This window comes from Penaeus monodon, chromosome 6, assembly GCF_015228065.2.
Source record: "Penaeus monodon isolate SGIC_2016 chromosome 6, NSTDA_Pmon_1, whole genome shotgun sequence".
NCBI classification, from domain to species: Eukaryota; Metazoa; Arthropoda; class Malacostraca; order Decapoda; family Penaeidae; genus Penaeus; species Penaeus monodon.
Genome location: NC_051391.1, coordinates 51,899,672 through 51,914,671, shown reverse-complemented (window position 1 = coordinate 51,914,671; position 15,000 = coordinate 51,899,672). Strand labels below are relative to the sequence as shown.

The following is a 15,000-nucleotide window of genomic DNA, read 5'->3' as shown; positions in this document are numbered from 1 at the left end:
CACCTGATTTTATCTTTTTCCTTTTTATCACCTCACCTCCTCATTTTCCTCCTAATTACCTCCTCTCACCATTATCCCTCATTTCTCAGCAGCTTCGATGACCGTCTCGACAACAGCCTCCGGTCATCCCAGAGTCTGCGAGCTTCTAATGCTGTGAGTTTTATTGATTTAACTGTTTGTTTATCTGTTTGTTTTTGTCGTTTGTTTTCTTTGAATTGTTTTCTTTATTTTGTTTGTTTTCTTTATTTTTTATTTTTATTGTTTTCTTTATTTTTTTATTGTTTTCTTTATTTTTTTGTTTTTTTTTATTGTTTTCTTTAAATAGTTTTGTTTTTTTCTACAACTGGGAAAAGGAACTGAAGTACGTGGATAAGTGGGTAAATAAACAGATTAAGTGATTGTTGAATAAATAAATAAAAGAGAATAACAAATAAGTATTTCCCAGACTTGATTTCCATTCTTGTGTTATTAGTATAATTATGATAATAATGATAATAACAATAATAATAATAATTATTATTATTATTATTATTATTATTATTAATATTATTATTATTATTATTATTGTTATTATTATTATTATCATTATTATTATCATTATTATTATAATTACCATCATGAGTAATATTATCATTATTATTATTATCACTACCCCACTTCTACACAATATTTCCCTGTAATTCCTTCACTCATTCCAATCTCCTCATTTCCCCTCCTCCCTTCCCGCATTATCCTCGTGCGTCCTATTTCCCCCCCCCCCCTCCCGCATTATTCTCGTGCGTCCTATCCCCCCCCCCCCCCCGTTCGTTATCCTCATTCCCACGTTCCTCCTCCTCCAGTTCGACAACAGCGACAAGGCCAATCGCCAGGCTCGCTTCTTCCGGGAACAGCAGGAGCCAAAGCAACAGGTTATCACTTCTCAACGATTTCAGAATCTCTTCACAGACGCGGCGGTAAGTTCCAGGTTTGAAGTAAGTTTTAAGTTTTAGGTTTTTTTCTTTCTTTTTTCTAAGTTCGTGGGTCTTTTTTACTGTTTTTTTTTCTTATCCGTTTTTATTATTATTATTATTATTATTATTATTATTATTATTATTATTATTATTATTATTATTATTATTATTATTATTATTATTATTATTATTATTATTTTCATTATTCTTGTGTTACATATATATATATATATTATTATATATATATATATATATATTATATATATATATATATATATATTAGTTCTTACTTTTTATTATTATCATTTCTGTAATTATTATTATTATTATTATTATCATTATCATTATCATTATCATTATCATCATCATTATTACTACTACTACTATCATTACTGTTCTTGTCATCCATGCCCTTATCTTTGCCTTCCCAATGTTTATTATCATCATCATTATTATCATCATAATCATTATTCCGTATCTCCATTGACCAACAAAGGGAAACATATCAGAATAGCAAAAAGAAAGCTTTCTCAAGCATCTTTTACGGGAAAATCTCTCAGAATGGCAAAAAGAAAGATTTCTCAAGCATCTTCTCCCTCGCCAGGTCCAGGAATCCAACCGGCGCCTTGTCAACACTGCTCCTGTGTTCCCGTAAGTAGCCATAGGTATAAGGCATGCTACGTGCTTGGCTAAACTGTCTTGGATTCTACAAAACCCTTTGTTGTATTCTTGTTTACTTTTCTTTTCTCTGTTTTTTTCCTCTAGATAATTGTTAATTATTGTTATAATTATTATTATTATTATTATTATTATTATTATTATTATTATTATTATTATTATTATTATTATTATTATTATTATTATTATTATTGACGTTATTATTATTATTACTCTAGTTATTATCATCATCATCATTATCATTAGTAGTAGTAGTTGTATTTACTTATTTATTTCTTCATATATATATATATATATATATATATATATATATATATATATATATATATATATATATATGTATATATATACATATATATATATATATTATATATATATATATATATATATATATATTGGGGGGAGGGTAGTTGTATTAGAATAAATTGTAGATCAGTTTTCTTTTTTCTTCTTTTTTCACTATTATTTTTTAAATAGAAGATTGTGCATAGTGGTAAATAAATTTTCTAATCTCTGCTGCATAGAATGTGAATTATCAAAATTGAATAGATATTATTACGAAGTACCTCAGGCCGACTAAAAACAAACAGTCAAATAAATATACAAACACTTTATCATAAATATTTTATCTTCATTTCCAATCCACCGAAGAAATGAATGCTCTCGAATAACTAAGTCATTTCCAATTCATGAACCTTGTAATACATTTCTGTACAATAATGATACACGGGAGATTCTACCAGTGCATACTTTCCCTTTATGTATTAGTAGGTGCGTTGCGTGCACCGGAGTTATGTAAATAAAGACATGAGATCAATTCCCAGATTGGAAAGTGAAGGTATATATGCGCAGAGAGAAAGAGAAACTTCGATAGATAGCTAGATAGATGGAGAGGCAGATAGGTAGGTAGGTAGGTAGGTAGGTAGATAGATAGGTAGATATATATAGATAAATAGATAAATTGATAGATAGATAGATTGAGTGATTGATAGATAGATAGATAGATAGATAGATTAGATAGCTAGCTAGATAGATAGATAGATAGGTACATAAATTAATTTGCGGATAGATAAATAGATAGATAAATAAACAGACAGACAGACAGATAGATAGATAGATATATGTTGATTTAACTCTATCTATCGTTCGTAGATTGTTATTTCTTGTAGAAAACTCGTCTCTTCAATTTTAATTTTCTTTTTATTTATTTTTTCTCCCCTTTATCTACCTTTCTCTTCTCTATTTATCTATCCTTCCTCATCATCACTCACAGTAAAAGTAAGGCTGCTGTTATAGCATTGTACTGATAGATTTGCGTGCACAATGAAGCACACTGCACACAGTAACCATGACAACAGCTGATGTATCACGAACTTGTTGTCATTAAGACTTCATATATATGTAAGAAAGACAAGATTAACGTTACCTTATCACAATGCTTTAGTTGACGTTTATATTTCAAGACTACTAATGATTCCTTTTTATTTGACCTGTAATAATATCATTTGCCACTACTTTTTTCCATAAAAAATACTAACAATTTTATGCTGGTACCTCAAGCAAACCCTCGGCCCGAAATGCAAGCAACAATAGTGTTTAATGCTTTGTAGATATATTTGATCCTCTGTGATTAAAAAGTTATACGATCCGATCTCATACAACCCGGATAGAGATCCTTTGATTAAATTGATAATGATACCAACATTAACAGCGTTGTTTGTGAGGTTGTTATTATTATATTTATTATTATTATCAACATTATCAACATAATTTTTTTATTGTTGTTAATATCACTATTTTTAATACTATTGCTGTGATCATTATTATCATTATTATTATTGTTATTATTATTATCATCATCATCATTAGTAGTAGAAGTAGTAGTATCATCATTTATATTATTATCACTATCATTATAAATATTGTTATTATCAATATCATGATCATTGTATTGTCTTCATTTGTCACCATCATTATATTCTATTTATGTACAATATCCTATTTATCATCACTATTTTTAGTAGAGGTAATATTTAGTATTAGCAGTCTTACCATTAACCTTCAAGTAGTTGATTTAGTAATACTGATTTTCGAATCGGCGGTAGTAGTGTTTGTAGTAGATGTTGTATTATAAAAGTAGCCTCTATTTGTAAAGTAGAAAAGTATCCATTCGAAGTCTATGCTATATGTTGCATACAATCATGCAATCGTGCACTTTGAGATATACAACACCATCCATCCATCCATCCATCCATCCATCCATCCATCCATCCATCCATCCATCCATCCATCCATCCATCCATCCATCCATCCATCCATCCATCCAACCATCCATCACGCATACCGTACGTAAGAGTATAGAATACATACGCACATATATACACACATTCTTATATACATACATGCTTACATTCATGTATACAAACATACACTGTAAGAATAGATTTTTTTGTTGTTGTTGCTGTTATCATTATCAATTAAAATGTGCAATCAATTCAAGTCATAGTAAAATAGTTAATAATCATAAAGTGACGGTTTTAGGAATTATTAAAGATTCAATAAAAATGAAAAATATTGCTCATGATGCTGTTTGAAAGTTGATAAAAACAATAGAAAATACATATTGCCACAATGTGGACTCTCTCCGGGTTTAATTGCAGTATGTCAGTCTGCAATAAACATTTTTATATTATTCACATGTGATTCATATCACGGTGTTAGTCAAGACAACTCATTGTTGCCTGCTCGAAGCGGCCGCCATGCATATCACAGGCCTAAGCACGGCGTTCGGGCCGAGGGCGTGCGCGAGTGTTCCTGAGCCTGACGCGGTGTTTATGTGAAGGTCGCCCAACGATCTCGAGGAGGAAGCGTGGCCGGGACGCGAAGTCTCCGCCCGCAAAAACCACCTTTTCCGGCGAGACCTGACTGTTCTCGACTCCACACCCGACTTTGACTACCGACTCCCCTTCCAAGAGCATCCCTTTCCCTCTGCCGCCACAGCAAGGTTTTGGGAGGAGTCACCTCAGCACCGCCTGCAGGAGTCCTCACCTGACGCAGCAGCAGCAGCGTCCCCCAGGAATAGCCAATCCCTTCCCCTTGAATCTCGTGACCAGGGAATAACTCGCAGGCAGTCGCTCCCTCAGGGAAGTTTCTTAAACCAGGGCTTCCCCCCCAACACGTTCCATACGCAGCAGTTTTCTCGCTTCCCCCAGAGCAGTCGCTTCCCCCCAGGCCAGTTCCCCCCGCAGTCCCCTGCCAACCCCTTTGGAAACTTCCAACACTTCAGCCACTTCGGAGAGACCTTTGACACGAGGCCGTTTGCCAATGGCCAGGGAAGGCAGCCTCCGGCCCAGCAACAAATCCTTGTGCCCAGGCCCCAGGCTGACCCTGCCAGGCCGCGGCCCCAAGGCCAATTTCGTCCAAGACCTCAGGTCGATCCCTTCCGCCCCAGGCCCCAGGTTGACCCATTCCGCCCCAGGCCCCAAGCCGACGCTTTCCGACCACGGCCCCAGGTCGACCCCTTCCGACCCCCTCCTCAAACGGACGCCTTCCTGCCTCGCCCCCACCCCGGGTCGTTCCTCCACCACGAGTCCGTGGCTGAGCCCTTCGTGCCGGAGGAAGCCAGGCCTGTTGCCCCGCCCAGTCCCTCCCAAATCCCCTCGCACTTTGTTGTCCCTGGGCAGAGTCCTCAGCATCCCCTCGACCCAGAAGTCCCTCTTCCACCTGAGAGGCAGCCAGTATTCCCTCCCCCTCCTCCAGAAAGCAGCCAATTCCTACCACGCCCGCCATTCGACGGGCATCCTCAGTTCCCTCCTCCACTGCCAGGATCCGCGTTCCCCCCTCAGCCTTTCGACCCCGATTCCCACAGCCCTTTCTCCACCACACCAGCCCCGCGTCCCACAACCTTCGCCCCGCGCCCCACAACCTTCGCCCCTCGCCCCACAACCTTCGCCCCTCGCCACACCACGCCCGCACCCCGCCCCACAACGCTAGCACCTCGCCACACCATCCCTATCCGCACAACTCCGAATCCCCGCCCTACCACTCTAGCCCCACGCCCTACAACGTCCCTCACCAGACCAACCAGTCCCGCTACTGTTGCTACCACCCCCGCGACCCGTCCCACCCGACGCCCCACCTCCTCCCCTGCCCACCTTACCCGTCGCCCCCCAAAAGTCACCACCCCGAAGACCCCTTTCTCCAGACAGAGGTCGACGTTCCCCCCCTTCAGGAAAGTGGTCTCGGCCGAGTCCCCCGAAAACGTGATCTCGTTAGCCAAACCCCCTCAGATCCCTGGCACTGCCCGTCACCCTGAACTCTCACGACTGCCCGCGAGTTCTCCTCAGACCTCTGACTCGTTCCCGCCCACACCCAACCACATCCCCACCCACGACGACCAGCAATCATCCAGGTATCCCGCAGCACTGCTCATGCGCACCCACTACAGACTTTAGAGCTGCCAATAAAAAAAAAAGATCTTAGGGGAAAAAATTACAGAATTTTATTTATCTCCATCCACTACAGACTAGAAATGCCAATTAAAAAAAATCTTGGGGAAAAATGGCATAGATTTTAAGATTCTCCATTCTAATAGTTTTCCCAGCAGTTACCACATCTTGCTTAGAGTTCTCTGTGAGAGGCAGCACTAAATCTGGATTTAATAATCTGAATTTAAAGAAACAAACAAACTCGTTTCAGCATTATTATATATGGGAGAAAATTGCATTACAAAGCATGATTTCAAGCAGACTCGAGCAGTGTTGTGCCAATGCATGACCGGTGAAGGTAGATATATTGGTGTTGTTAAGATATGCTGCACATGTAGTGAAGTAGTGATGCTTTGCGTGTGCTGTAGAACATTAGAATTTAGATTTATTGATCTCAGTGGATAAAATCTTAAAATCTGTATTCTTTGTCGATTAGACTTACGTTTATATTGATAGTCAAGCTTAAAATATTAGCAATGTGTAAATATCAGTACGTCTGTGTATCTGTAGATCTGTATCTTTTTTGTTCGAGTATGTATGTTTGTTTATTTGTTTTGAATGTATGTTTGTTTGTGTGTTTGTGTGTGTGTGTGTGTGTGTGTGTGTGTGTGTGTGTGTGTGTGTGTGTGTGTGTGTGTGTGTGTGTGTGTGTGTGTCTGTCTGTGCTTGTGTTTGAGTGTGTGACCATCTGAATCGAATATTTCTAAAGGAAAAACAGAAATAACAGCTCTCAATAACATTACAGTCCACGCCAGCCTACTCCTGCTCCTCGTCCAGCTCCTCAGCCAACTGTCACTCCTTCCGTTGATGAAACTTTCTACGGCGATCTTAACTTCACTGATGCCGATTACTTCTACTATTACGACCTTTACGGTATGTATTTGAATATATGAAATGAAATGCACTTATATGAAAAAAAATCTAAGGAAATAGGAACGTATTATATAACATTCTCACATTTTTTCAGCTAATTATCTTTATATTTTTCTTTAAGACGTAGATTACTACGACAATGCTCCAACTGCTACACCTGCTCCAGTCAGACGCCCAGTAACTGCAGCTCCAACCAGGTAGAGTAAAGTTTCTTTTAGTTAGGGCTAAAATACAAACCGTTTTCTTTAATATTCGTGCTTTTTTAGGCGTAACTCAAACATTTGGTAGGATTTTTTGAAGGTATTACATAAAAAATCATATAAAATATACCCAAATATATAAATATGTATACACATAATCTAAACGTTATAAATATGTAAACATCTGTGTTCATACGGTGGTTTCTTCTTTTTAACATCAATGTTTTGTAAATATGGTAAAAAAAATGTCATAGTAAGATAAAGGCAGAGATTTTCTGTGTTAATTTTTCTCTTGAATTTGCTCCATTTTCTTTTGCAAACTGAGTTTCTGAGTCTTCAAATATTTGCATTTGTGGGATAGGCCTATACTTTTGAGTGATCTTGGATTTATTCCCTATAAACCGGCAAATATTTTTTTCCTCTTTTTTATTGTTCTAAGGACTTCACTTCACTAAAATCACCGTTCTTCCTCCATGTTTTTGATATTCCTAAATGTTAGCATTTCGTCTTTCTCTTTTTTACCCCAAAATTGGAAATAAATGGTAAAAATAGAATAATAATAGCAATAAATAGATAAAAAAAATCATAAAACTGATCTCGAGTTTGGTTGCTTGAATGTCGTAGAGAGGTCCCAAGTGCGGTTGAATTTGAGACCCGACCTCCGCCACGTTCAACCACAACCACCACCACAAGTACCACCACAACCACAACCACAACCAAACCCCGTCCTCGCACTACCACTACTACAACCACCACCTCCACCACCCCCGCTCCCACCGCCGGTCCTAAATTGAGGCCTATTCCTGAAAGGTATGCGCTGGTTACCGAGAGAAACGATTACTGTTTATCGGCTTTGTAGAGGCCTTTTATTTAACTCTTTTAGCTGCATGGTCAGACTAAAGCCTCCAGTTGAAAATGGAGTTTGTTTTGAAGTTTATTTAGCATAAAATCGGCAGTTAAAAGTTAATTAATCAAATAACCAGCGCATGATTAATCCAGATTAAGCCATAATTGTCATAGTTACTAAATCTTATCCAGACGGCTTGCTTTTTTATTTTTTTTCTTTCATTTCCTTTATTTATCACTTTATCGTTATTCTTCCTGCTTTTAGGTATGCCTTAGAATGCCATTGGGGTTTCGAGATATATCGTATCTTGAATATAAATAAAGATAAACCTCTTCTGTATAAAAGGTGATTTGGTTACGTCTCTCTTCAATAAAAGCTTCCGTGTTTCGCTTATTAAATAAAATAAAAAAGTGTAATGCGAAAGTCATTTTTCGAGCACAAGGAACTACGACAACCACGGCCATTGTGTCTCTGTTCCCTGTGCCTCTGGTTTTAGAAAATCGCTTGCGTTGTGCCTCTCCCTCTCCCCCCTGCTTTACACACGGCTACTCTCGGGGAATAGACTCTTACATCCACTACTGCACTGCTCTCCTACTCTTACACTATACTGGTTCTTCATTTATTCTGTGTTTGTATATACTTTCACACTGATGTGTATACATGCATTCATATGTATATATATATATATATATATATATATATATATATATATATATATATATATATATATATATATGCATGTATGTATGTATGTATTTATGCATATATGTATGTATGTATACACCGTAAATATGTATAAATGTGTATATAAACTTCTTAGTTCATTAGAATAGTCTGATAGCTATATAGTCCTTTGAATGTTCATTTTGTGGCGGTGTTATGATCATCCTTTTGATATTCTCTCATGAATTGTCTTGTCTGAGCACAGTGAATATCAACGCACGAATCGCATGTTTTCTCCGTGTACTATAAGTAGATCCTTTTTGAAAACCTGTTACTCATTATTTGTAAATATAGATTCATAAAGGTGATTGATTGGGAATCCATGGTGTGTTTTGCAGTGTTTGTAAAGCTTCTGTAAGTCTCTCATTATATGTACGTACGTATTTATATACACATATCCAAGTTCAGTAGCCATTCCCACCAAAAAGGTTTTCCAGTCAATCACAGATACCTTAGATAGGGTTAAAACGACTCACAGCATGATGTCAACCTTTTAGAAGTCGCGTGGCTGCCTCTAGATCCAAGTCTTTCTCACGAGGAGGAACTGCAAGAAGTGGATCTTCTCTCCCCTCTAGTAACTCCCCCACCCCTTCTTCCTCCCTCCGGGCGTCGAGCTCTCCTTCCAGGCTCACCGCGTCGTCCTCCAGGAGCCAGCCCCTTCCCTCCTCCTCCTCCTCCTCCAGGTTCTGTTCGCCCTTCAGTACCATGGGCTCTAGGGTGTGGGTCGAGCATCACCTGACTTTCTGGGAAGATGAAGTACTGTTCCTCTTTTCACCTTGATGGTTTACATCATTTGGCCACGAGTCTTAATGGAAAGTCATTTCTAGTGATGCGACTCTCCACCTGGGTCCGTACAGTGTAAAGGCACATTATTTACAAAGGGGCCTATTATCACAGCCCTTCAAATTATCTCACACTTGGATGTATGCAATTAAATGCATGCTGGAATGTTTTAATACTGAGCTTCTAAATTGTGTTCCTAATCATTTGTGCATGACACTTATAATCCCTATTGGTGGCAACGAAGAGTAGCATGAATTTTCCAAATTTCATTTTGTTATGTTATATGTATGTATATATATACACCCCATTTACCCTGTTTGTGTGTCAGCTGAAATATCACTTGAGAGCACGTATGTAGCATGTAAATATGATAATAATTCAGTCATGAAGCATGCACGTTTATGTGTTTGTAATATGTATATTTCTAGCTCTTTGCAAATGTCATAAATATTAAGTCTTCTAACTGTAACCCAGTAATGCATCAGCAACGCGATAAAAAACGTGTCAGTGAGAATGCTGACGGTGTGTTGTTGTTACAGGGACGGTCTAACCCAGCTCTTCGAATTTTCCGACTTTGACTTAGATTCTGCACGCCCTGGCTCCTCCTTTTCCTTCTCGGGCGTCGAATCCCCCGACCCACCTACTGTCTCAAAGTCTGGCCGCTCTGACTCCTCCCGCCAACAGTCCTTTAGGCAACCCCAATCCCCCCGTGCCGAAGAGACCGTTTCCCGAACCCAATCCCGGTCCAGATCCCAACCCCAGTCCCAATCCCAATCCCAGTCCTCCTCCGGGAGCGAGATCCGAGCTCACCCGTCCCGAGTCCATGCTGCGGTCCCGGCCAAGAAACCCCAGGCTATTTCCCGCGCGCCCACCAATGAGCAGATGTCCTCCCAGTCCTTGAGGGCGAGAGCTCCTCTCACCTCCACCCTCTCCCGCTCCTCTTCCTCCTCCTCCCAGTCATCCTCAGCTTCCAGTACTCTCCGTGCCTCCGAGTCATCGTCTCGAGGCTCTCCCTCTACTTCTACTTCCTCCTCCTCCTCCTCCTCCTCTTCCTCCTCCTCCCAACGCTCTTCTCAGTCTTCTTCTACCTCTTCCGGTACCAGTTCCTCTAGTTCCCCCAAGAGTACCCAGAGGTATGTTGTATAAAAGGTCTCTGTCTAAATGAACTGGGATAACACATCCCATGCTACCCCCACAGCATGGCGTTTTGTCATCACATAATGCATGGCCTGAAGAAGCATGTGCTCATGATAATTAAGACAGTTTAAAGCTTCACACAGAGACATTTAAACCTTGACAAGTGGTCCGACTGTTTTCTCCTTTCGCAATTTACATCCCATGCAGTTTGCTAAATTTCCCACATTCTTCTCTTTCTGTCGCTCTGTCTAAATATTTTCATATAAAGACAACAATTCCAAAGCAAATATTCCATGTCCAGCAGTCCAGCGCTTCCATAATATTCCACATTTCAATGATCATGCCGACCCTATCGATGGGCATGAGTCATTATCTAACCCATGGATAATGAACGATTGTGAAGATTTCCCATTCTCCTTTCGCCTATGTTGATGCTACAACCCGTGTGTACAGTTACAAAACAAGGAAGGAAATCTGATGGAAAAAAATCCTTGAATAGTATACACGTTCTCGCATCTGGAGCTTCGATCTGGGAACTTTTGGACGCTTCGATCCTACATACTCCAAGACCCTTTGGTCAAACACCCTTATGCAGCTTTAATACAGGGTTGTTGTTGTGAATACAGCCGAGGACACTAAGCACCGGTGTCAACTCGCCGACAACCTTCAAACATTTTCCTCTGCTACATTTGACGCTGACTTGACATTTTCCCGAGAGCAGATCGCACATCGATTTCCCTTGTTAATAAGTGACAAGGGAAGAAAAGACGACATTGCGTTGGCTTTCAGAGTGGTTTAGCAGATCCAGTAACATTAGACAGCATATAATGTGACAATGCATGCAAATCATGTCTTGCAATTTACTGTTAAGAATGCAGTTTGTACATGTATAATTGATCAGCTTTCTATTTTTCTGTTTGATAGAAATTATGTCACATCCATTTCCACATGTACAGTGTGTGTGTGTGTGTGTGTGTGTGTATGTATTTATGTGTGTGTGTGTGTGTGTGTATGTGTGTGTGTGTGTGTGTGTGTGTGTGTGTGTGTGTGTGTGTGTGTGTGTGTGTGTGTATGTGTGTGTATATATTATATATATATACATTATATATATATATATATATATTTTATGATATATATGTATATGTATAATATACATATATATAATATATATATATATATATATACATATATATATATATATATATATATATATATATATATATATATATATATATATAGAGAGAGAGAGAGAGAGAGAGAGAGAGAGAGAGAGAGAGAGATTGAGATTGAGATTGAGATTGAGAGAGAGAGAGAGAGAGAGAGAGAGAGAGAGAGAGAGAGAGAGAGAGAGAGAGAGAGAAGAGAGAGAGAGAGAGAGAGAGAAAGAGTGAGTCTTGACTGTTTGAATTTGTACACGCATATCAGATAGATGTCATTATCAATGCATAGTGCAGAGCGGGGAGGCAAATTATCATAAAGACATGAATCTGATATTATTGTCAGACCGCATGCATTAGCATAAATACATTTCTTTTCAGTTAAATGAAGTGCTTTCATGGTGGTGGTAAAAAAAAAAGAGAAAAACAACCAAGAAAAAAAAATATGGGGTTGAAATAATATCTCTGACTAAACAAACTTGTATATCACTTTAACCACTACTGTTTTTTTTTAGTATTGTTATCATTGTTTACGTCAAACTATTTACAAGAATATGGCAGTGGGTTCAGGTACCATTGTAAGCAAATCAAAACAGTTATGAATGGAATGTTAAGCTAAAACAATGCGGTTATATATAAAAAAAATAAATAAATAAATAAAATCAGCAATCTACACCATGGATTTAGAAAGCATTTGAAAAAAAAGATCAAGAATTCTATATGTAAAACCCTTAAAAAAAAAACTAAGGTCATTTCGAACCTGCATTCTACAATACGAGAACTGACCCCCTTCCTTGTCCTAGCAGGTCAAGACGCCCAAGCACTTCCTCTTCCTCTTCCTCTTCATCGCCCAGCCGCGGTTCCTCGTCCTCCTCCTCCTCCTCTTCGTCATCCAGTGGGCCTGTGACTGTAGACACCTCGGTACCAAAGAGGTGAGTTGGCTTCATCACAGAAACCTTACAAAACCTTGCTATGATTTCATTTCATTTTACAAGTTTTTTTTTATTGTTTTTCAGCATATCGTCGGTTAGTTTTTTTCTCTTTCTAAATTAGATTTTTATATAAGATATGTACGGGTAATTGTGAGAATTCCAATTGAAGATGAATAAACAGAAATTCGCCAAAATGCATATCAGTACAGCATGTTTGTTTGTCACGCAAATCGATGTAACATTTGTTTGTTTAAATGTCTGAAGAAATTACTTTTACATACAACTTCAAACTATCATTCTGGGTTAGTCACCCGGCTATCCAGGTGACAACACTAACCACTGCATGGAGTTTAATTTCACTTTGGAACAAAAAAAACTTTTTTTCCATTCGTTGAACTTACCAGGAACATTATTTTTCCTGTTTGTAATGGCAATGTAATGTCCAGTGATTTCTGATCTTTATCATGGTGTTTACAAGAATTTTACTTTATTTTTTACTCTCCTTTTTCTCAAAAGGTTCTCTTACTCTGTGACTAATAATAAAACCAGTGATTAATCAGAGCCTCCCGATGTTCTATATAAAAATCATTTTATCATATTATTTTTTAAAACCCTACCCTTCTCCCTCTCTTTCTATTGCTGTATAAACTATAAAACGCTTGTCTCCCTTTGGGTTTTCCTCCCTCTTCTTAAACACCCCCCCTTACCCCCCTCTCCACCCCAACCTCAAGAATAAAGAAGGAAAGAAAAACAGTACTTCAATCTCCGACGATTTTTTTTTTTTTTTTTTTTTTTTTTTTTTTTTTGTGTGTTGTTGTTGAGTTCCCCTGGCGTTTGGTTGCAGGAGTAGGCGTCCAACATTGAAGCCCGTGTCAGAAATCGCTCCCTCAGGTGCCACGTCCTCCGTCGATATCTGGAAATATCCCCCTAGGAGGTAAATTCTATTAGCGAAGAGAGCCAGTACCGCATTTTAATTTTTTTTTTCAATCATCATTATTTAATCGCGCCGTGGCCACTTTTTCCCCCCTTAGTTCCGCTTGTCTTCTTTACTCTCGCACCTTCCATGTCCTCCTCAATGAATTTAGGCGCAGAGGGGCATCCTCATGGCTTTTTCCCCCCCTCATGGCACATAGAAAGAGCACACATGGATGCCCATTTAACGCACAACTAGAAAGAAGTATAAATAACTAAGTACTACAAGTCGCGATGCTTTTATCCTTTAGTATGAGCATGAAATACACGTCCTAGTAGCATGTTTCAGAATGTTGTGTAAGGTAATTGTCTCCTGTTCTATATTCAATTAACAGAGGGGGTACTGGTATGCATAATGTTCGGAAATATTTATCTCTTTCTACACATGCATGTGTACACCTGTTTCTGGAAAAAAAACGATAACATTTTACCGAAAAAAATAACATGAACATTGTGAAATCCGATCCTTACATTACACTAACTGATTGACAGATGACAGAAAAAGCGTATTTATACCGACTATAGTGGTGTTCCTTTTTCATTAATAATCAGATGAAATAACAAAGAAGAAAAACAGTATACACTTCGTTATACCTCGCGGCAATGTAGACTGATAAAGAGATATATCAGAATTGTTCATAATCCCGGATACACGGTTATCATTCGCGTATTTATATATGTACAATTCTCATTAGTGAACACCAATGTTCTGTCCAGTTTGATTTCAAGTTTCAGTACTTAAAAATGCGTTGAATCACAGATACAGACGACTAAAACATATAGGAAAATACACGCAAAACCGATTAAAACAATATTCCATACCCTGGTTTAAATACCCAGAATGAAAATAATGCATGATACACTATAAACAATATAAGTTTTGGAATGCCAGTTCATACCCTACACAGTGTAAATAATAGGCCTGACTTGTATATACATTCTCAGTAGTACTGTAGAAGTGCATGGGTACACTTACAGCGTCGCTCTGTGCTTGCTTACTAATCAAATCTTCAGACATAAGTGACAAAAAAATCGTTTTTGTATGATATTTTTTGGAAAATATTTATAATGTTTATTTTCATATATACCTATATGCTTTTAATCAATATATATATTTTGTTGGTATGTTTTTTGTTAATTTTTGTTAAGCAAGACATGTGACGAAAAGCTAGCTTCTATTGGTGAGATTTAATAATGTTACTTATAGCATATTGCTTTTAGTGCATATTTTGCATGTGATAGCAGTTGTGTTAGAAACGTA

General features: G+C 38.3%; 1 protein-coding gene across 12 annotated transcripts in view; it reads left to right on the top strand.

The window, feature by feature from the left end:
• LOC119574624 (chitin deacetylase 8-like) overlaps positions 1-15,000 on the top strand; it is a 111,234-nt gene that overhangs the window by 87,039 nt on the left and 9,195 nt on the right. For 3 of the 12 annotated variants that reach the window (XM_037921986.1, XM_037921984.1, XM_037921985.1), the window contains exons 5-14: positions 90-153; positions 840-953; positions 1,555-1,601; positions 6,861-6,988; positions 7,110-7,185; positions 7,813-7,998; positions 9,256-9,441; positions 10,081-10,674; positions 12,642-12,767; positions 13,612-13,701. In XM_037921986.1, coding sequence (XP_037777914.1) covers positions 90-153; positions 840-953; positions 1,555-1,601; positions 6,861-6,988; positions 7,110-7,185; positions 7,813-7,998; positions 9,256-9,441; positions 10,081-10,674; positions 12,642-12,767; positions 13,612-13,701 — 1,611 coding nt within the window. The remainder of the gene's footprint in view (positions 1-89; positions 154-839; positions 954-1,554; positions 1,602-6,860; positions 6,989-7,109; positions 7,186-7,812; positions 7,999-9,255; positions 9,442-10,080; positions 10,675-12,641; positions 12,768-13,611; positions 13,702-15,000) is intronic. The other 9 variants (XM_037921993.1, XM_037921994.1, XM_037921988.1 and 6 more) reach the window with 8 other exon arrangements.